Genomic DNA, 23,448 nt, shown 5'->3' with positions numbered 1-23,448 from the left:
CCCAGAATTCCTTTTTTCTTACTTTGTGTTCTGGGCTACGTGTTTTTCATCTTTGCATCCCTAACATATTGCCAATATTTGTTAGCAACTAAGTCTATATATGACTAATGAATCAAGTCTTCTTTTTGCTTGATTAAAACATCAAAAATCTAAACTAATGCTTTTCAAAGTAGCTAACTCAGGAACTGTCTGTTACTGGTTTATGATGAGATAGAGTTTAAGCTAGAATGTGTAAAAGAATTGCCTCTTTTTAAAGAAAGTCTGTGGAAAGAGTCTAGTTGAATTAAATAGTGCTTGGTAATGGAGGTGCAACTGATTTATATTCTTGCCCCATTTTGATCCAAATACCTGAAAGCTGAATGAAAACATACTCATTAAAAAACCCCAAAATATTAAAGAATGAAAGATTTAAATCTAACTTTAGGTCTTCCATCTTTATAAGCACACACATGTATTCATAAATCTCCAAATGAAGTTGATTTAAAATAAACGTATCTATTTTCATGGGGAGGGGAGGAAAAGAGCGAGCCAGCAAAACAGATACGACATGACAGACAGACAGGCAGACAGACATGGGGGTACCAAAAAAATTTTAGAGGCGAAGACACATTAAAAAAAACCTAATAAATTTTTAATTAGAATGTTTTCCTTTTTTAAATGGAACAAGTAACAGATTACATCAAACTTCAGAACTTCTCAAATATCTAATTATTATACACATTCCCATCTGTCTTGCAGGGAAGAATCTTGGTCAGCTTAACAGTTTCAGGTAAAATAAGCTGCATAATAGTATATATTACAATAATAAATGTACAATGTTTACATGAAACATGTTTCAGAAGCAAGAAAAGATGCATCTGCATCAAAAGGCGACCTGTTAAAATGTCACAACAATTATTTACATTCACTCTTGCAACAGGTTTTAAGGTGGGGATGACTAAGCTCAGATAAATCACTATGATGCACATAAAACACAGAAAGATTGGTTACTTTATATATATTTATATTTTCACACGTTAGCATGAGACATAAACTGAGAATTTAAAATTTATTCTCTTCAGATAACAAATCATTTTATTCTTCATAAACATGGTGCCCACAAAAGCACATAGGTAAGGCACAATAAGGTTTTCTGTTAGAGAATAGTGTGCATCCTGTTTACCTAACCAGAAAACGTGCATAATCTGTGCAAGTTCATGCTGCAAACCCAACATATACAATACAATAAAACAGAAAGGAAATTGAGCTTTAAACAAAATCAAAATTGGTACAATTCCAGCTGTTTCACATATTCATTTAAACTGACAATGATATATTAACTGGTTATTTTTTTTTTTAAAGCCAGTTGTTAAGATAACAAGTAAACCTTGCTCAGCGACTATTTTAATCTGAAATTATAAACAGTTATAAAGTAACTTTACTGAAACAAATTAAATACTGAGGCACAAACCAACAGTCATTCGGTCATTCGTACATTTACTATATTGCAAACTTTCATGACCCAAAATTAGAAGTACAATTTGTCTAATACATTTTGCTGCAACAATGTGCCCTGCTTTAAACTTGACATGTAACAGGGGTGCTAGTATTTCATTAAATTATAAATAGACTGGGAAAATGACTTAATCCCAACTGCACTATATCACAGTCCTAGTATTAATAAACACAGCTTTTCACAAAATATTTTCTAATATCTGCCAATCGTTTCTTTATTGCTCACATAAATTTGAATCTACTACAATTGGTGTCAGAATGTTCACACAAAATCATACTCAGATGTTTTAATATAAAAATCTATAAAAGATATTTTAAGCTTTTATCTAATACTTTCAGGTGTTCAGCTGTTTTATCTATGTAATAGTACAGCCATACGTATATGTGTACATATATACACACACACAAATATATACACATCGTGTATGTATATATATACACGTGTTGTATGTGTATATGTATACACACATATACATATATACACAAATTAGATGAATAAAATAGAAAGCTTATTTTACTGCTTATGCAGACATCCTCACAAAACAAGACTTTCACCACAACCAGCATTTATACATATATACAAAAGCAAGTTTATGTACATGTACATCCACTTACACATATACGTAACCATTAAAACCAAATAAATTTTCCCATATTCCAGCTGTAGCAAATGAATCTCTTACAAGCAATAGAAACCTAAGGTTAAATTGGCAAATAACAGTTTTACCACATTAGCCTGTAAGGAACTATGCAGGTGACTGTATATAAAAATTCACATTAGCTCACAAGAAATTATGGAAATACAGGAAGTCTCTTCACCATGCTTTTGTGTGGTTATCCAAGCACTTCTTGGTGCAAAAATATAACCACTACATCTGAAAATGTGTATAAAGTCAAGGATCCTCATGCAAAACTTTAAATGCATTGGCTTAACTGAGCTTCAAAAACTGAATGAAATAATTATTCTACCTACTTAGTATTGCTGCCTCACTGTTAAATCCCTTTGGAACCTTAAGATTTCTGGAACTTTCAAACAGAGCTGTATTCAGCAATAAAAATATTACATACAAAAAGCATTTAGAAAGGAAGACAGGAAGCCAAACTGGAATTTTCCTATTGTTCTAGGAGTGAAGAACGTCTTTTCAGGAACTTCCTTGAGAATTGGCTAGGCCAGTCCGAAGCCGAAGATGAGACATAGAGTTCATATGTTTATTTGATGGCTTCAAGGGAGTGTTGCAAGTAAGAGCTTGGGGAAAACGATGATGGTATCTATCTAGTCGTAAATATTTTACTGTAACCAATTTCCCTGTTGTAAGATAAAAATATTTTAAATCTGTAAAAACATGTTTAATCAATTTTTAGAAAATTAAGTGGTTAAATATATATAATCACAAAACAAAAACATCTAAAATTATTATTTAAAAAATGCTAACCTCAAATTCTTCAATTTAAAATCTATAGTTTAACACTAAACCATAACTATCTTTTCTAGATGTTTGTAATACTCAAATAGCTTACCATCAAACCAAGAGCCATGTAATGCCTTAAAAGCCTTTCCAGCATATTCTGGAGACAAACATTTAACATACACACAACCCTGTAATACAAAAAAAGAAAGAAATAGTCTTAATTTAATAGCAATAAATCCAAAACATGGAATTCAATACTGGAAATTATTTTACCTCACGTGAATTTTTGTCTACTGCAATGTGAACGATGCCATCATTATCACTGCATTTTTCTAAAATTGCTTCTTGAATTGCCAAATGCCACTGATCCCCTATTTCCCTAAAAATTAATTTAAAAATCAGCAATTATATGTCTACTCAGTTAAAAGTCTTCATTGTCTTATATCACAGCAGAATAAATGGGTTGAGTCGTTATTATGTTTAAAATCCTACAGACTTGTGAGTTGCTTTTTTTTTCTTTCTAGACTAGTATTAACTCATTACAGTTTCAAAAGTTGAGTATTATTTTATTTTTAATGACATTTCCAAATTTAATCTTGAACATTCATAATAAATACTATATTCTGGGCTGTGGATTTAGCTCAGTGGTGCCACCGCCTGCCTCGCAAGCGCAAGGTCCTGAGTTTGACCTCTGGTACCAAAAAAAATAAATAAATATAAATAAATACTATGTTCTGAGCTTCACTTTTCCAAAATAATGGGAGCAAGTGACATAGGACAAACATTTTGCACAGTTACCTTACAATAATGAGAGCTTTCAGAATTTATGCTACTTAATACACATTTTTCTTACTTGTGAAACATAGTATGGGAGAAGGAAAAGCAACCTGACTTTAGATCCTAAATTTTCATGTTAGGTAATAAAATACTATAGTAGCACTTTCTCCTAATTACCAAGGAATGAGGTCATTCTCTATGGAGCTTTCATTACACTGCTAATTGTCTGTACTATCTCTGCAACACAAGGTGTATGTGTGTGTATTGATTATGGTTCCCTACATTTCCAATTTTTCATCAGTTGTCATCACATAGTAATTTCTGAAATAAATTATTAGATGAGATCTAAGGCTGTTTTATATCCAATGAAACTTCTACTGTCAGGATTTTTTTTAAAGGGCTTCATTTGTCATATCAGTGGACAACTAAGCTAATTCTAGAAACTAGTTTACAGTCTAATGTGAAATATGGATTCTAAACCCATAGCTTTTGACTGCACCATTCTCTGTGTTTGTGCAATAATTCTAATAGGCAGAAACAGTCTTCACATATTACATTAACTAGTAAAGTCAGGACCTATAGAAAGGAAAGTCTTTTTGTAGGAAATCTTTTTAAAATTAGAAACTGGAAATTTATTTAAGGAGCCAAGGCTGGTTGTATATAAGTATTTATTTATTTTTTATCAGTACATGTCTGCAGTACATAATGTTTACCTTCTTTGTATGGAATTGATACATGTACATAACACGTCTTAATCCCTTTTTTCATATACTTTCCCTCTCCTCCCACCCTGTCCTTTCATTTCTAGAAACCCTTCCCATTTGAGAAAGATCTATCTCCCTACTTCCTATTATCTACCTTTTATCTTGCTCTTTATTTATAATTTAGGTTTCTCATATAAGAAAAATTATATGATATTTAAGCTTGTGTATCTGATTTCACTTAACATTATAATCTCAAGGCGCAACCATTTACCTACAAATGACTCAAGTGTATCTTCATGGCAGACTAGTACTCCTTTATGTGTAAATAGCACATTTTCTTTATCCATTTATCTGTTGATGTACATTCAGGCTGCTTCCAAGATTTGGCTATTATGAATTGTGCTGCTATAAACACGGGTATGCATGTATCACTGTAATATGATATCTAAGACACCTAGAAGGGGAAATACTAGGTGAAATGGAATTTCTAGTTTTAGGTACATATTTCTGCTTCTATTGTATACTGAGACAAAAATGCTGAGTCATGTTTAACATCAATTACACATTAAATAAAGTGTATTGTTTGTTACTGTGTGTCATTAATCAGCCTCAAACATTTATCTGCTATGAGGATTCACAGTGAATATAAAGATTTACAAAAGTTTTATAAATCTTTGTACATCTATGTCTTTTGTCAAACTCTTGTTTGAAATTAAATAAAAGAAAAAAATTCAAAAATAATACAGATTTTCAATTACAGCCATAACATTAGAATAATACCATGCATTTTTAGCCAAATAGTCCAAATAAAAATTACATTTATGCCTGATTATAATACTTACATAACTGGATCAAACATATTTCGAATCTTTAAACATGGTGTCAAACTATTTGGTGGTGAATTTCTTCTATCTAAATGAAATGCTACAAAAAACAAATTAGTTTTACTATTTGCCACTGTTCCATTTTGATGAAAGATATTCAGTCATTTAGTTCATTCAAAATGTATTTATTGCATACTTTCTTTTTGGGGATTAGGGACCGAACCCAGGGTTTTTGCACTGAGCTATATTCCAAGGCCCTCCTCCATTTGAAAAAAAATATTTATTTTGAGACAAGGTTTCACTAAGTTGCCTGGGCTGAGCTTGAACATTTGATCCTCCTGCCTCACCTCTCAGAGTATCAGAATTACAGGCATGTGCTACCACACCCAACATCACTGCATACTTTTCTTATAAGCCAGACCCCTATGTTAGATGTTAAGGTTAATTAGATCATTTCTGTCATACAGCTTACAGTTTAGTTGCACAGACAAGTGATAAGTGGTATCACCCAAAACACTGTAACTGTCTAAAACCCTAAGAAAGAACAGTACAAAAAGCTGTAAAAGTAACTTCACCTGGTCTGATAGTATAAGATTTCCCCAGAAGAAATTTACGCTGAGAACTGAAAAATAACTAAAAATTAGTATGAAAAATTGTAAAGGACATTTCAGGCAAAGATGATAGCTTGTACACGGCCCCTATGACAAGGAGGACCCTGGTATATTCAAGTAATTAAAAGTCAACCAATGTGGCTGAAGTGGGAAGAATAAAAAAAGATAAACCTGAGAGGGAGATGTCAGATTATTTGGGACCCCATAAGGCACATTAAATTAAAGCATTTCACAGTGTTGTAAAATAAATAGACACTCAAGTGTTTTAAGTAGAGGCGTACTATGACACGACCGGCCTTTTAAAATTGTAATTTTAAAAAACAGATTGTTATGTAGAGAATCAATTAAAGATGCAAAAATGAATAGAAGAAGATCAGCTGTAAGGTTATTATAGTTCCCTAAGAGGTAGATAATAGTGATGTGTATAAGACATGCCAACAGTATAGATGAAAAATGGGTGGAATTAGGCCATATAGGGAGTAGATCCGACATGACCTACTGAAAGACTGGACAAAGATGAATAAAGGAGAGGTAAAGATAACTCCCAGGTTTATGGCAGAAACAACTGAAGAATGGTACTATAAACTAGATTAGGAATATTGTAGAGCTCACTTTGGGAAGAGATGATACTGAGTTTCAGCATGTGTTGAATTTGTGGTGCCACTACTCTAGAAAAAAAGTTGAGTACATAACTGGGTTTAGAAATCTGAAAACCATTAACATCAGACTTAATGAAAGGGATAAAGTTGGGAGTTAATATATATGGTAAATTAAGTCACGATTTGAAATGACTTAAGGAGAGAAAGTAGGATGAGATGACCTTAAGAAACTCTAAAATCTAGAAGTCAAAGAGGAAAATCTAAAATAAAAACACTGAAAAAAGATCAGAGGTAAGAGGAAACTGTATCCCTAAAGTCCAAAGATGAAAGTGTCAAAAAGAGATCAATTGTTAAACACTGGTAAGAAGTGAAGTAAATTAAAGAATTATCTGTTTTCAATTTTATGGGCCTCTTCTCAATGCATATTTTCAAGGAAATAAATCTGTTGTTACTATACTTTTGAGCAACACCAAAGCATGCCATGATTACAGGAGCTTATTATTCAAGCTTTTAAAAAGTGAAATTAATAGGAGAAAAAAGGGAGTGAAGTTTTTAAATTGCAATTTCAAAACAATTTACTTACCTTACTATGACTATTTTTTTTTTAATGACTATGTTTAGCAAACATTGATAATCATGCTTCTGTAGAAAAGAATTTATCATTCACAATTTTCTTATATACTGTTTTCTGCTTTCCTGTGTAGTAGTGGTTTCGGTACATAAAGGAGCCAACCTTCAAAACTCCCAATTATAAATATCTGTTTTTAAAACTACACAGACATTAAGAAAACTATGGAAAGATACCCACAAAAGATATTTGGCAGGGAGTCATGCAAGAGGAGAGGTCTTAGTGAGAAAGAAGAGGCAGTCAAGCAAAATCTAGAGGTTTAAAAATTTATGATTCCACATATATATGTTATATACGTGTAAATGTTATATACATATAAAAACTATTATCTTATTTGCATGGGGAAATTATAAGAAAACACAGATCCACAGGCTAAGTTGCTTTGTTAAATGAAAAGGAAAATAAAAGGCATGTCTTTATTATAGTAAAGACAAACCATTTATGTTTGCATTAGCAAGGAAAAAGTATAAAAGAATACAAAAGAAGCTACCTTGACTCCTTCTACAGGATGGAACTGTAAAGGGAGTTTTGCATTCACACACTTTTGAATGCACTGTTTCACTCAAACATATACTGTTGTTCTGAAAAATTAGAAGAAAATCACTTGGAGCAGGGCTTAAAAATACATACCTTGACCTTGCCATACTTTAGAAGGTATTACTAATATTTTATCACAGGATGCAGAGGGCTGGATCCACCTCCATACTAGAAAATCTGCACCACCTATTCTTCGTGTTTCCGTGCGAACTCTAGACTCATTGGCGGCAAGGAAGTCAACAGCTCTATCCCAGACTTTCTTCATTTTTTTCCTATTATGTAAACAAAATAACAAATTTACTATCACCTTGGCTTATCATTTTTTTTTTTAAATGACAGCATGTGAAATAATGGTTAATGTTAATTCTGGCTGTTCTCATTACCGTTCCCAGAGTTTAAAAGATTTAGATACCTGTACCTCAGCTCAAGCTTTACTAGATTTCAATTTCCAGAGATGAAGTATGAGCATGTTGCTTTTTTTTGTTTTGTTTTTAAATCTACAAGCTCCACTGCTGACTATGATGTGCTGCTAGAGTTAAGAATTCTGTTTTAGAATATGGCATCATTCAATTTCAAAGTTATTTTGTAGTTTTTATTTTAAAAGCCTCATAACAACATAGTAAGTATTTAAAAACCTTAGTAAAACAGCACTGGCTATTGTGTTTAAGATGAAATTCAAGGAAGTAAGATGGAGACTGACAACAAAAAAAATCAAGAAGTATAGGAATGAGAGTGATTTAGAAACCCAGTTGTCTATTATGCCATTCAAAATCAGGAGGAAAAATGAAGAAAATTCAGAAAGAAATGAAAATGTCAAATATTTTAAGTCTGTACAGCAAAACTGATCTAGCTGAGAAGTGTCATCACTTTCAATATAATTTTCAACACTATAGAAGACTACATTCTGATTTACTTCAATTCACAATGTTTGAACACACCTGTCATGAGGCTGTACTAAGGAGTCTCGCACATGTGGAATAGGCATGTAAGGTTGTAAATCTTTATTTTCCTGGCAAGCTTCATTATGACTTCGTAAAACATCTGAAAATAAATCAAACAACTTTACTCATTAATCAATCACTTCATATGTTGACATTTACCATACAATGACTGTTCTAAAAATAGTACAGATGTTTTACAAATACCATACCTATAATCTTTACCACCATATCATACATCTGCCTTGTTTCCTCCTCTTCTTTTGTCCAACGATATTTCATGTAACGCAGAACGACACAAACCATCACTACACCTGCAATATTTATATATTTTGTATTTTTAAAAAATTGTGGGTTAATGGCATTCAATAACATTGCAAACAGTTTCCATAATGACTATTTTAATTGCCCTAAAAGAATGGAACAAAACACAGGGTTGAATTAAATATATAATTAAATAAAACTATAAAGAAAAATTTAATATTACACATTTTTCAGATTTTCCCTTCTCTCTAGAAAAAGTATTTCTTCCATACGTAGGCAACTGAACATTTAAAATCTGACTACCTGTTTACACTATTTCAGACTTTTTCCTGTTTGGCATTAAACTACTAGAAAAGTGAATTTTATTAGACTAAAGGTACTAAAATCTTACTTTTATGTAAATTGAATAATTTTTTAAGGATTACTCAGAAAAAAAAAATAAGGAATAAACATCTCCTAAGTTCCAATCATCAATCAAAAATTTATAAAATCTAATAACTTGGGTAGAAATTTTCATTCTCACAAATGATACTGTGTAAAAGTAATTTTAATGAGCTTAATTTATAATATTCCATTTAAAAATAAGCTTAATTTTTCTATTTTCCAAAGCAGATTTTTGTTGTTTTGGGGGGAGGTTTTTGAGATAAGGTCTCGCTGTGTTCTCTCAGCTGGCCTTGAACTCACTATGTAGTCCAGACTGGCCTCAAATTCATGACAATCCTCTTGCCTCAGCCTCTCAAGTGCTGCAATTTCAGGCATGTGCCATCACATCTGGTCTCTAAAGTAGATTTCTATATACATGCTAAATATACTTGCTCTTTTTATGATATTCTTATAACAAAGTTTTATTTATGCCTCTCTCCTTATATTACTGTTTTCTAAGCCCTTAGTTTAATATTGACATTATAACAACCCCTCAGCTTTATTTAGTGAAGGTTTCTGGATGTGTTTTATATGACATCCATCACAGAAGTGGGAAGTAGACTCTCAGCTCTGGCATTCAGTAAAATACAGACACACAAAATTTCTAGACTGCAATGTATCACCCTTCTCATCCTAACAACTTACCTAAACATAACAACAATAATCTGTGGGTTACAGTAATAAAAGCACGTCGAAAACGACACCAGAAAGACATCTGTGGTCTTGTGGACTGTAAAAACTGCACATCAGTTATATTTCTCAATTCTTCCTGAGGGCCATAACCAACACACCTATTTAAAAATAATTGAGGTAGAGTTTAAAGTCAAAACTCATGTCTTACAATTTAAAACAGTCAAAGTCCAAATCAAATCCTTTACCTTATTCCAACATCTTTCCCATTTTCTAAAATCCACTGCAATGAGGTGTTAAATATATCTTCATATTCAGGACCTAAATCCTAACAAGAAAATTAGAGAAAATAACTATTTTTAAAAAGTCCACATTCATTTGACTCTGTAAATAAAATAAATGACATTTTAATTTTAACTATATAACAAACATAATAAAATGTTTTTATTCATTAAGGAAAAAAAAGTCACCCTCTTTTTGAACCACAATAATCACTTAATACTTTGCTCTTTCTGGTTTTTAAAAAATATTTACGGATTTCACAATTCTTTTTTATAGTTGGCTTATTTAATGTTATTGTAATAAGGGTGAATTAATTTTTAAAGTAACATTATTTTCAGATGATCAAATGGGAAACTATTTAGACTTAGATGTTTCATTTTCTCAACAACTGAATGAATTAAACTCAACTCAGAAATTCAATGATTAAATTCAAGCTTCCAAGTAAGACAATAAATTCCAACTTCCAAAGGGAAAAATTAAAATTTAGGAAAAACTTACATTCATCACTGTAACCTTAATAAGTTTTACAGTACTGAAAGACTTTTCCAATGAGACTGGTGTGATTTTAACTAATTTGACCTTTTTTTCTTTTCTTTCCTTTTTTTCTTTTTTTTTTTCTTGCAGAACCAGGGATTGAACTCAGGACCTTGTGCTTGCCAGGCAGGCGCTGGCACCACTGAGCTAAACCTCTGGCCCCATTACGTTTTGATATAGCATATAAAATATGACAATTGGAAGGTCCCAGTAAGTCAGTAAACAAAAAACTATATTATTTTAAAATAAGCAATGCTTGAAATTAAATAATCATTCATGGGTAAAAGATCTATTTAAAGACCTAAACAAACCAAAGGACTTTATGAGACAGTACAAGAAGTTCACTGATATAGTTTCAGATCCCAAATTGCAACTATCTTTAAGAAACTACCTATAGAGATTTGATGCACTTTCAAAGAAAAATACCTACAATTATCTGATAAGGTAATTAAAATAATTTGCCTGGTTTTTTAAATTGTTTTTTTGAGGCAGGTTCTCCTTGTGTAGTTCAGGCTGGCCCTGAACTCACTATGTAGCCCAGCTAGCCTCAAACCCACAGCAGTCCTCCTGACTCAGCCTCCCAAGTGCTGGAGGCATGTGCCACCATGCCCTGCTTTAATTTGCCTGTTTTGACTATGTATTGATATGAGGCTGGATTTTCAAACAAAACAACATCACAATACAGTGAATGCAGAAGCAGAAGAGAATCAAGTTATATTTTATTATGCTAGATGTTGATATTTGAAAAATAGAAAATAATGCTGTGCTCTTTAATAAATTGTAGTTTTGAAAGCAGAATTACTTTTTATAAAATTATGTCAAGCAGACTGGTGCACTACTGTGGAAATCAGTATGGAGATTTCTCAAAAAACTAGGATTAGAGGTCCCACTTTATCCAACTATTCCTCTTCTGGGTATCTTCCCAAAAGAATTAAAAGCATCATACCGCAACAATATATATGCACCTATGTTTACAGTGACACAGTTTGTAATAGCTAAATCTTGCAAACAACCCAAATGCCTATCACCTGATGAATGGATAAAGATGTGGCTTTTCTATACAAGGGAATACTACTCAGCCATAAAGAAGGATAAACTTGAGACATTTATAAATAGATGGATGCACCTTGAAACTATACCCTTAAGTGAAAAAAATCAGACACACATGTAAATATTGCATTGTCTCTCTGGTGTAAGACACTGAAAATGTAAATAAAGACCAAAATGTAAAATAGACAATGTGAAATAAGAAAATGGAAGGGGGAAATAGAGAGGGAGGTGGAAGAAAGGAAGGAAAAAGAAAAAAACGAGAAAAGAAGGATAAAATGCAAATGGGGCTTTTGTAAATAAGGAAAAGGAAGAGGGGTTGAAAGGAAGGGAAAGGAAAAAAAGGAATAATCATGTAAAGGTACAAATTCCCTGTGATGAATGTGATCATTATGAAATCTAAATTGTACCAATAAAATTAAAAATGAAAAAAATTATGTTAAGATGTAGTATGTTATTATTCTAAATTAAATGAAAACAATTTCAGTGTTAATTTCTAACATGATACATGTATATAACTTATACATTTATTTGCCACAGTAGAATTTTTAGGATATTAACATATAAACATACATATATATTCATATCACCTATAAACAAAAGCCATTTAAAGTTCTCAGAAAACCAAATGCTTAGGAATTCCTACGTAAGGGTGGGTAGTTTTGTAATTCTAAAAGCAAAAGTAGCATCATATTATATTATATTATATCTATTATTATTCTAATTGCTTTTTTCATGGAACAAAAGCATTGTGTCAATATCAGTACACATTAAAAAACTTGCAACTTTTTTCAACAAACTAACATTCCATTGTATGGTCATTCTATAATTTAAACAACTCCTTACTGATTAATCAACTCCTTACTGGGGAGGGAACCCAGGGCATCATGCATGCTAGGCAAACGATCTATCACTAAATTACATCCCAGCCCAATCTTTTGTGGTTTTTGTTATTCTCTAGCCAATTAAAAATATACCTCATCCCATGTTCCTAGGGCAGAGAAGCTGAGCTGGTCCCAGCGCCCAGAAGGCAGCCCCTCTGCCACCATCCCACACTCCTAGGGCAGAGAAGGTGAGCCACATGGGTGCCAGAAGCAACCCCCTCCCCGTGGAAATGAGAAGACGTGTAAACAAGCCTCAGAAACAGACTTCCAGATCACCTACAGCAACCCCAAAGGGAAACAAGATGGAACAATCTGATACTCAAATACCTGGACTCTCTGAACTGGCAACAAAACAGGATCTGGGAAAAATGAAATCAGAAATAATTACTCAGATAACAGCAAAGATTGTGCTCATGGTGCAAGACATGATTAATAAGTCTAGAGAGGACACAGATAAAAAAATAGAGGGTCTGAGGAATATGATGGAATCCCAACATAGGAAACAAATGGAATCCATAAAACAGATGCAAACAGATTTCCAGGAGATTAAAAATTCCATCAAAAGTCTGCACAGCAGAATGAACCAATGCAAGGACAGAATTTCAGATATAGAAGATAACATTGCAATTAGTGACCAGGAAAAGAAAAATTGCTTTAAACTTATAAGGGACCACGAAAAATGAATCTAGCAGCTGCTAGACAATGCAAAGAAGAATAACATAAGACTGATTGGAGTCAATGAAGAAACAGGAGAGAGTGCAGATGACAAAAAAAAACTGTTCACAGAAGTGATGGCAGAAAACTTCCCAAGGAGGGGAAAAGAACTTGACATACAGATAAGTGAGGCATATAGGACTCCAGCTAGCCTTAATCAAAAACAATCTACACATAGGCATAGAATAGTTAGGATTCCAGAAATCCAACAGAAGAACAAAACTCTACAAGCAGTGAGAGAAAAGAAACAAATCACATACAAAGGAAAGCCCATCAGAATCACAGCAGACTTCTCAATGCAAAGCCTCAAGGCAAGAAGAGCTTGGAGTGATGTATTTCAAGTCCTAAAGGAAAACAGCCTCCAACCCAGACTGATGTACCTTGCAAAACTATCTTTCAAAATTGATGGAGAAATAAGATACTTTCATGATAAAGAGCACCTCGGAAATGCATGAATACTAAACTGGCACTCCAAAAGATTTTAGACAATACCCTAGGAAAAGACAATGAGGATCACAACCCCCGGAAACCCAGCAGAATGAATCCCTTGGGCGTGACAAATTAAATGCAAAGTTGGAGAATCCAACAAAAAGAAAAAGTCATGACAAGGCTTTTAAAACTTTCAACTTCATCTCCCTAATGAGTGCATCATTCAATCTTGTTATTGTACTGATGAGTATTTTTCTGATTCTAGAGTTGCACACATTTCCTTGTGCTGTACTGGCTATTTATCATCTTATGTCTACTTTTTAACTGGGTTGTCTATTAATGAGCTGTAAGAGTTCTTTATATATTCTGGTCATAGGTTATATGCATTGTAAATAGGGTCTGTTTAAGGGCTACTTTTCATTTTAATGATGTCATTTAAAGTTCTAAATTTTGATGGAATCTCATTTATCAATTTTTTTTCTTTTATACATCGTGTTTTTTGTATCCTAGGTAGTTCTTGCCTACCCTGAATTCATAAATATTTTCCCTTATAATTGCTTCATAAAGTTTTACACTTTTAGGCTTTCATATTTAGGTTCATAGATCCCTTCAAGTTATTTTCATGTATGGAAATAAAGGACTGAGGTTAATTTTTTATATATGGATACCAGGTGTTCTAGTGCCACTTGCTGAAAACACTATCTCTTCCTCAGCTCTTGAATTGAATTTATATTCAATAAAATGCTAATGTTAAATAATCTTTCAAAACTCAGTGGACCATATATGTGTGGTTCTATTTCTAGATTCTCTGTTTTATTCCAATGATCTATATGTCTTTCCTCACACCAACACTGCCTTGATCACTGTAGCTTTAGAAGAAGTCTTAAAATTAGGTACTAAATGCCTTCCAACACTGTTTTTTGTCTTTTTTTTTTTTAACTTTCCTAGGTCCTTTGTACTCCTACATAACTTTTAAATTTCAACATCCAGTTCTTCATTTATAGCAAGTATACACAGACCTGAATTTTTATATATATGTTGTATTTTCTAATCCTGCTAAATTCAATTACAAGTTCTAGGTGCTCCTCGAGATTTCTTAGTATTTTCTCTGTAGATGATCATTTCATCTACATATAAAGATTTTACTTCTACCTTGCCAATCCTATCCTGTGTCATTTTATTGCCAGACTAGTTTGGTGGGGCCTAGGTTTCAAAGTTTAATGGACAGATAAAGAGTAAGCATATCTGCCCTCCTTCCCCACCTTAAGGAGAAATCATTATATCTTCTCCATTCATATAAGGCATTCTCGCTGGAAGTATGGAGTACATGTCTTTAATCTGTTGAGAAGGTTCTGTTTTACTTCTAGTCTCCTGATAGCTTTTACCATGAACAGCTGTAGAATTTAGTCCAATACTTTTTCTCCAACTAGTGACAGGATCATACGGCTTTTTCCTTTCCTGTTAAAACGATGACTTTTAGGGGTGGATCTTCCAATGCTGAACCAACACTGCCATCCCTATATCAAAACCACTTTCTACATACTGCCAGATCAGACTTCTAATAGTTTGTTTTGATAAACAAATTTCTATCGATGTTCATAATTTTTTCTTCTATTATCTTTATCCAGTTTTAGGATTAACACAATGTTGAGTTCCTAAAATGAAGGGAGAAGTGTTCCTTCTTTTTTCTGCTTTGTTTCATATAATTTATCAGTTAAAATGCATATGAGCCTGCTGTTGTCATATAGGTAGGTTTTTAAGCTAGGAATATACTTTAATAGGTGCTATTCAAATTTTATATTTCCTCTAGAGTTAGCTTCATTAATTTGTTTTCCAAGGTACTTCTTAGAAGTTGTCAAATTTATTTCAAAAAAGATTTTTGTAATATGCTTTCTATATCCTTTTAAATTCTGTAAAATCTGTGCTAATGCCTCCTAGATCTTGATATTGTAATTTTAAAAATGTATAATTGATATTGTGTAATAGGAAGAAAAGGTCTAAAGAAGCAGGGGAAGTGGGAGGGGTAGAGGAAAGGAAAAAAGGGAAAAGAAAAAATATGAGAAAAGAAAAAAATGGAAACAAAGTCTTTGCAAATAGGTAAGGGTGGAGGGGGTGAAGTGAGGGCAGGGGAATGGGGAAAAAAATAAGAACCACGATACTCATGTAATGGTACAAGATCCTAATGATGAATGTAACTGTATTTTATACCTAAAATGTACCAATAAACTTTAAGGGAAAAAATATCTGAATTAATAAATACTACTGTAAACATCCTTCCATTATTTTTATTCAATAAATACTTATTGAGGGTCCACTACGTGCCAGGCAGTATACTAGAAATCGGAAGTATAGCACTAAAGTCAAAATTGCTTGTGTTCAAGAGATTATAGTCTGTTACAAAGTATGTTTTTATGTACTTTTGAAGTATAAAGATTATATACCTAAAATAGAAATGCTTTTAAAAATCTCTTTAAAAATAATTGTATAGGACTGGGGATTTAGCTCAGCAGCACCATGCCTGCCTCTCAAGCGCAAAAGGCCCTGAGTTTGATCCCTGGTTCCTAAATAAATAAATAAAACTGTACAAGAAGAGGCTGTCGCATATTATCAGGGGATTCTTCAGCAGGATTGGAAACTAAAATTTTCATCTGATCAGCATACTTTACTTTCTAATATGATACTGGCTGTTATTTTAATAATCAAATATGCAAATGTAACGAAAAGTTTTACAAAGCAGTGGTGACCTTCTAGGCATCATTACTTAGATGAAAATACTACCAGGATTTTTGAGATGCTTAAGGTAACTATAGGCCATATATTATTGTTATTTATTTGAGCAGGACTGCTCATTACCATGCTTAGAAATGTCCAGAAAATCTGTAGAGCATGGTTTATATGAGAATGTTTCAATGGATTTTATGAACTCACAATGATCATGAGAACTAAACAGCTGCTTAAAAAAAACTACAACATTCAATTTAGATACATTTATAATTATAAAAGATATGTACTAAAATGAGCAAGAACTAAAAAAGAATTGAGAAAAGGTGATTATTTGTTTGTTTTTTTGAGACAGGGTCTTGCAACAGGGTCCAGTCTTGCTATGAACTTAGTATATAGCCCAGGCTAACCTTGAACCCTTGATCCTTCTGTTTTGGCCTCCTAAGTGCTGGGATTACAGGCATGTACAGTACCGTATCACCATGCCTAGCAAATACTCCTTTAAAATATTATCCAATAAAATTACACAAAATAACTTCACATGATTCTAACTATGTACAACCAAGAATCAAACATAAATCACATTTACTTTTTTTTGGTACTGGGGATCAAACTCAACATTTACTTATTTTAAGAGAAGAAAAATACTGACTATTTAAAGATGAAGGAGCATCAAGAGATATTTTTGGTTATAATGCATGGATTAGGACTGGCTAAAGTACAAGCCATACAGAACTTTGAAAATCCACAAAGCAAGATTAATATGGGCCGGGGATTTAGCTCAGCGGTTTCGCCACCTGCTGCGCAAGCACAAGGACCAGAGTTCGATCACCGGTAACAACAACAAAAAAAGATTAATATGGGTTATCCACAGAGCTGGAGAAAACATTATTGTATTTACACTTCATTGCAATGTTACTTACTACATAGACTTCTTTACAGAAACATTTTATTTTGGTTTTCCTTTCAGAAAGTTTATCCATTAAAGGAGTGGAGATTATCAAAATCTTCAAAGAAACAGACACTATAGCATCCTTTGAAGTACAAAGGTATGAAGCATGAGGGTATTTTTTTAAATTGGTGAAATATACATGTTGCATTTATTTGTTTACACAACTGTTCTTCGGGTGTATTACTATAATATTCAGTGTATTGTGACAGTATGTATACTACTAGACAAGGATAGCTTATTTTTTAAACAAATGTTGAAGCCAGATGTGGTGCTCTCCTTTAATCCTAGCACTCTGGAAGGTTGAGGCAAGATTCCAAATTCAAGCACAGACTGGGCAACTTAGTGAGAGACTCTCCTTCTCAAAGTTAGATAGTTGGATAGATAATAGATTGATAAATTATCTTTAGAAATGTCTATAGTGATTCAAATTAACATGGACACCTACTTTAATAAGCTAGGTATGAGAAGGAACAAACAGCTTAAAACTTCAAGATAGCAACTGACTATTTAGGATATAACAGAAGGACAATATGTTCATTGTATTTATACACATTCTTATAAAGCAATTGATAATTTATTTAAAACCTTATTAAAGAATCAAAAGTGTCTGGACCTGGACCAGGCTGAATATGTCAGACAGTAGATGAAGTTGAACATGGCAGAAGAAGAGGATTATACGTCTGATTCCTTCATTAATGTCCAAGAAGGTATCAGACCAGGATTGCCAATGCTGAGGTAAATTCAAGAAGCCCATAAAAAAGAAGAAAAGCAACAGGAAGGGCCGGGGATTTGGCTCAGTGGTTTCGCCGCCTGCTGTGCAAGGATTCGAGTTCGATCCCTGGTACCAGAAATAAAAGCAACAGGAAGCTAATTTGAAAAATAGAAGAGTTTAAAAGAAGAGGAAAGAGAAAGACGTGACACTGGGTTGAAAAATGCACTAGGCTGTGAAAACAAAGGGTTTGCTTTGCTCCAAAAGATGGGCTATAAAAGTGGTCAAGCTCTTGGCAAGAATGGAGATAGTATTATTGAGCCAATTCCTCTTAACATCAAAACAGGGAAAAGTGCCATTGGTCATGAGGCATTATTAAAACAGAAAGCAGAAGAAAAATAAGAAAGCTACAAAAGAAAGATTCATGTGAAAAACCAAGCTGAAGAAAAAGCTGCAGTATAGTTTTGGATGCAACTTAAAAACAACCAAGATGAAATGAAACTTGAAGGAGATCTTAAATGAAGCCAACAAGCCTGTCAAGAATTGGATACTCAAAAGAATATTCAGGTTCCCAGAGAGGCATGGTACTGGTTGAAGCCTGAAGAACAAAGTGAAGAAGAGGAAGAAGAAAAAGAAGAGGATGAAGATCAATACAAGACAGAAGATTTAAGTGTACTGGAAAAACTACAAATACTGACTGGTTATCTAAGGGAAGAACAACTGTATTGTATTTGGTGTGGAACAGCCTATGAAGATAAAGAAAATCTATCTTCAAATTGCCCGGGACCAACTTCTGCAGATCGACTAAGATTATTCATAATTAAGTAAGAACTGTTTATTCCAGTAAGGAAAGAGGACCTTCAAAAAGAATCAAAAGTGTACTGAGGTCTTAACTATGCCATTACTTCCACAAATATTCTACACCGTACTTGAGTTCTACAAAAAAATAAAAATAAAAATAAAAAAATAAAAAATAAAAGAGTTCTACAATAGCACTATAAAATGGACTTTTTGTAGGGCCGGGGATTTAGCTCAGTGGTTCTGCTGCCTGCCTCACAAGCGCAAGATCCTGAGTTCAATCCCTGGTACCAAAAAGAAGACTTTTTGTAGTAAAAATTGAGTTTATTTCTTAGGCTAATTACTTATTTTGTGTTAATATTGTAGCACTCTTAGATAGCAACTACCTGATTAAGAGTTTAAACTATTTTATTATCCACTTTTTCTAGCCATATAGAAAGATGTAGTTGAGGCAGGGGTCAACTACCACTTTCTTTTGTAAAGGGCAAGAGAGCAAATACTTTAAGCTTTGAAGCCATACATATTTCAGTTTGCCTGTAAAGCAACCTTTAAGAATGTTGTAGAGACACAGCTTACATGCCGTACAAAAACAAGATGGATTGGCCAATGGACCACAGTTTGCAACCTCTAAAATAAGACATTCTACCATCATAAAACAAACATTTTTTAATAACTGATAACAAAAAATTAAAAACTTAGTTTTTAATGTTTAAAGCAGGTTTATTACAACCATTACTTATTACTATTTTTCTATAGGCAACAGCTCATCAACATATTATTCACTGTTTAATATAAATCTTTCTAAATATAGAGCATGTTTTCCAAAAATCTTAAATATATTTTAGTACAATATGTGTGTACACATAACACACCCATGATGCATCCTTCAAAACATATTCAACAATAGGTCAAAAATATATATTTTAGGGCCAGGGGCTCAGTGGCACTGTGCCTGCCTTGCAAGCGCAAGGTCCTGAGTTCGATCCCCAGTACCAAAAGGAGGGAAAAAAAATGTATATTTTAAAACCCTTGTCAGATGCTTCAAACTAAGACTACAGTTTCAAAGTTAAAAATAATACTGTTCCACATAGAAGATTTTACTCATTAAATACACCACTAAAATTTCATTAAGGAGGGAATAAGACACCGGTGTATGGACAAATCAAGCAGGAATTAAAAATCTAATATGGATAGTTCTCATGAAATGATTACGTTACAAGGTAAAAATAGCGATGTGGCTTTCTATTTAGTGAACATTCTGGTTAATTGTGAAATGATATATGTCATACATCAGATACCACCTTTTGAAATATAACACACAGAAATAATGCTGAAGATAATTTTCACTACTGATGACTCACTGGGATCTTAATGATCTTTCACCTCCAGAAATAAGAGGGAAAATATGGTCTTTAGAATCAGGCAGGCCCAGGATCAAATCTTGGCTCAAATACATACTACCTATATGTTCAACATGAAGAAAAGAAAATATGTCATCTATACACACATACCTACTTTGACCACACTTTAGATAATTTGTAACCCTTAATAGTTAGTCCCTTCCCCATTGGTAACTGGAGCTAGCAGTTATGAGCCCAGTGTGGTCATGTAATAGGGAAACTAGTGTAGTGCCTGTTGGATGGTATAATCAATCATAGACTAGCTGGATGGTTATGGAATCCCTCTAAGCTTTGGTTTCTTCATAAAGTAGGTCTGACATCATCTACCTTGCTGGATCATTGTGAAAGTAAAGGTAATATATAGTAAGTACCAAAATAAATTATACTTAATAAATTGTAATTATTATGAAATTTCCCACTTCTCAGAATTCTTATTTTCCCACAGATACAATCTTATTAATAGTGATTGGCATTCAAAACTAGGCCATAAAAATCTGTCTGGTCTTATTACAAGTTGGCACTTTTGTAGCTATCACCTTTCCCATTATTTCTTCACAAATCTTATATGTATTCATATTGTGTCAAAAGTTAATCAAATTTTGAGAGCAACATAGGGTCTGAACATTATTACATTCATTACATTATTCTGTGGAAGTTATCCTACATCGCTACCATTTAACATAATAAGAATATTCATAAAAATATAGTCCTATGTATTTCCTAAATGTTCCACCAGAGGGACCTCAACTTTACAAATAAAAAGCTTTCAATATAAAAAATGAGAAAAAAAGGCTAAAGAAAAGATTAAAGGAGTTAGAAAAAGTGTTTAAATTACTTAAACTAATAATTCATTTTATACGAACTTCCTCTGAAGGGGGAAGTAGAAGAAACAAAATGATAATCAAATGTGAAGAATCAAATTCAAGAAAATAAAAACATCTAATTGAGGTTCATCTACTCCTTTTACATCATCATTTTTACATTTACTGTATTGTGCTTAAAATGCACTAGAAGCTGAGAAAAATTTAGCTCACACCTGTAGGAACCCTAAACATTCTTTGGTTCTTTTACTCCTGAATCCCAAAATTTAAACGTTACATGTGAAACTACACTGTAAATATATGGAAGTGTACAACAGAGCTTTCTCTATAAGCAGAAAGCTCACAATATGCACATTATTGTTGTTTGATACAAATTTTTAAGTGAGGTTCTTCCATATTTACACTACCTTATAGATAAAATTAAATGGCCAATTTGGTCTAGATTGTGCTTAAAATATGCTCTAAATTTGGAAGTATGAACAGATACTTCTCAGATGAAATACAAACAGCCAATAAATATATGAAATAACATTTAACATCACTGGCCATTTGAGAAATCCAAATTAAAACAACAGTGATAGTCTATCTCACTCTTGAAAGAATTGCAACCATAAAGAAATCAACCAATAACAAAGGCTGGAGAGGATACAGGGAGAAAGGAACACTTCTCTAAGTTTGGTGGGACAATAAACTGATATAACCACTAGGGAAATCAGTATGGAGATTCCTCAAAAAACTAAAAATAGAAATTCCATTTGGCCCAACTATTCCCCTTCTAGGCGTCTTTCCAAAATAGTTAAAGACACCATATCACAGTGATGTATGCATAACCATGTTTATAGTAGCACAATTCATAATAGCTAAATCTTGGAAGCAGCTTATATGTCCATCAACAGATGAATGCACAAAGAAAATGTTGTATTTATATATAATAGAGTAAACTCTGCCATAAAGAAGGATGAACTTCAGTCATTTGTAGGAAAATGATGGAACTTCAGACCATAATGTTAAGTGCTATAATCAGATAACAAAAGCTTAAATATCGCATGGTTTCTCATATATGAAAATATATATATATACATATACATATATATATATATATATATATATATATAGTATGAAATAAGAGACAGATAATAGGAAAGAGAGAGAGAAATAAGGTATTGTAATCCAATGTGGACAATGTATCTAAAAGGGTTCCCTGACTTAGTACAATTGACTTACATGTTTTATACGTTCTTTGGCCTATTAGTCCGGTTTTCAATATGTAACTTTGTAAAGTCTTATAAGATAAATGAATCTGATGCTGGGAAAAATAAAAGGAGAGTTGAAGGAAGAGGAAAAAAATAGAATTGAAATGTGTTATGTACTAATTTCCTGCAGTGAATGGAATCATTATATACTGCAAACATGTACTAATAAAGGTAAAAAAAAAATTTGGAGGTAACCTGAACATATATCAAAAGCATTAAAAAGATTTTAAAAGTTCACTGTCATTAAACAAGTTGTTACCTTTCTAACATTTCCTAAGGAAATGTGTAGACAATCTAATACTATATGTAAAGATTAGAATGATTTTATAATATTGAAAAGCCATAAACTGATATAGTCATAATATCCAGTTTCAGAAGTCCTCAAAAAAACCTGTTCCATGACAGAAGGAAATGCACATAATTTCAATAATATGAAATATTTATAATGTAAAATATTTGTGGCAATATTAATTTTTTAAAATATAGCAGAAATTCTAAATTAAAAATTAAAAACCTAATCTGAAACACAAAATCAATTCAGGAAAAGGAAATGAAAATATTTTTAAGATGGCAGTTCATTAACATCTTTTTTTTTACTAGATATAGTTTCCCACTTGGTTCATGAGTGGGTGCTTCCAATAAATTTTCTGTTACAAGACTTTAGTGGAACTAATCTCTTATATGAACTCTACTGCTACCTGACTTAGATCCCAATGTGTTCCAACTCTAGGTCTGTATTTTATTTACCTTGTCTTACTGCTAACCTACACCTGCAATCAAATGACTTGGCAAGAGAGAACAGACATTAATAAACCTTACACACTAATCCCAGCCTCTTTCTCAGGTCCAGCTGGACTATTAGTCAGGCACTATCCTGTTCCCACTTCCTATCCCATTTCTTTAGTCTTTCAAATATATCCTTAATAAGTCTTAAGGTCTGAAATGTAAATGAATCTTTCTCCAACAATATATGACCAACCATAATACATATCTGTACCATGACTCTCTAAGATATTTAAGTGGATAAAAAAGAGAAAGCAAGAAGTGAGATCATTTCCTACTACTA

General features: G+C 32.8%; 1 protein-coding gene and 1 pseudogene across 1 annotated transcript in view; one reads left to right on the top strand and one right to left on the bottom strand.

Annotated features, from left to right (window-relative positions):
• Positions 1 to 609: 609 nt before the first annotated feature.
• The window catches only part of Lemd3 (LEM domain containing 3), a 68,680-nt gene continuing 45,841 nt past the window's right edge, over positions 610 to 23,448 (bottom strand). The window contains exons 5-13 of the mRNA XM_087192247.1: positions 10,087 to 10,166; positions 9,854 to 9,999; positions 8,734 to 8,835; positions 8,522 to 8,624; positions 7,677 to 7,855; positions 5,227 to 5,308; positions 3,177 to 3,282; positions 3,013 to 3,091; positions 610 to 2,800 (exon numbers count right to left, since the gene is read on the bottom strand). Coding sequence (XP_087048373.1) covers positions 2,637 to 2,800; positions 3,013 to 3,091; positions 3,177 to 3,282; positions 5,227 to 5,308; positions 7,677 to 7,855; positions 8,522 to 8,624; positions 8,734 to 8,835; positions 9,854 to 9,999; positions 10,087 to 10,166 — 1,041 coding nt within the window. The 3' untranslated portion in view covers positions 610 to 2,636. The remainder of the gene's footprint in view (positions 2,801 to 3,012; positions 3,092 to 3,176; positions 3,283 to 5,226; positions 5,309 to 7,676; positions 7,856 to 8,521; positions 8,625 to 8,733; positions 8,836 to 9,853; positions 10,000 to 10,086; positions 10,167 to 23,448) is intronic.
• LOC106010744 (G patch domain-containing protein 11 pseudogene) lies at positions 18,289 to 18,938 on the top strand (annotated as a pseudogene).

This window comes from Heterocephalus glaber, unplaced genomic scaffold (assembly GCF_053883595.1).
Source record: "Heterocephalus glaber isolate CG9 unplaced genomic scaffold, H.glaber_assembly_v1.0 deba00001569, whole genome shotgun sequence".
Taxonomy (NCBI): domain Eukaryota; kingdom Metazoa; phylum Chordata; class Mammalia; order Rodentia; family Bathyergidae; genus Heterocephalus; species Heterocephalus glaber.
The sequence above is the reverse complement of the archived record's forward strand: the minus strand, read 5'-3'. Positions and strand labels throughout refer to the sequence as shown.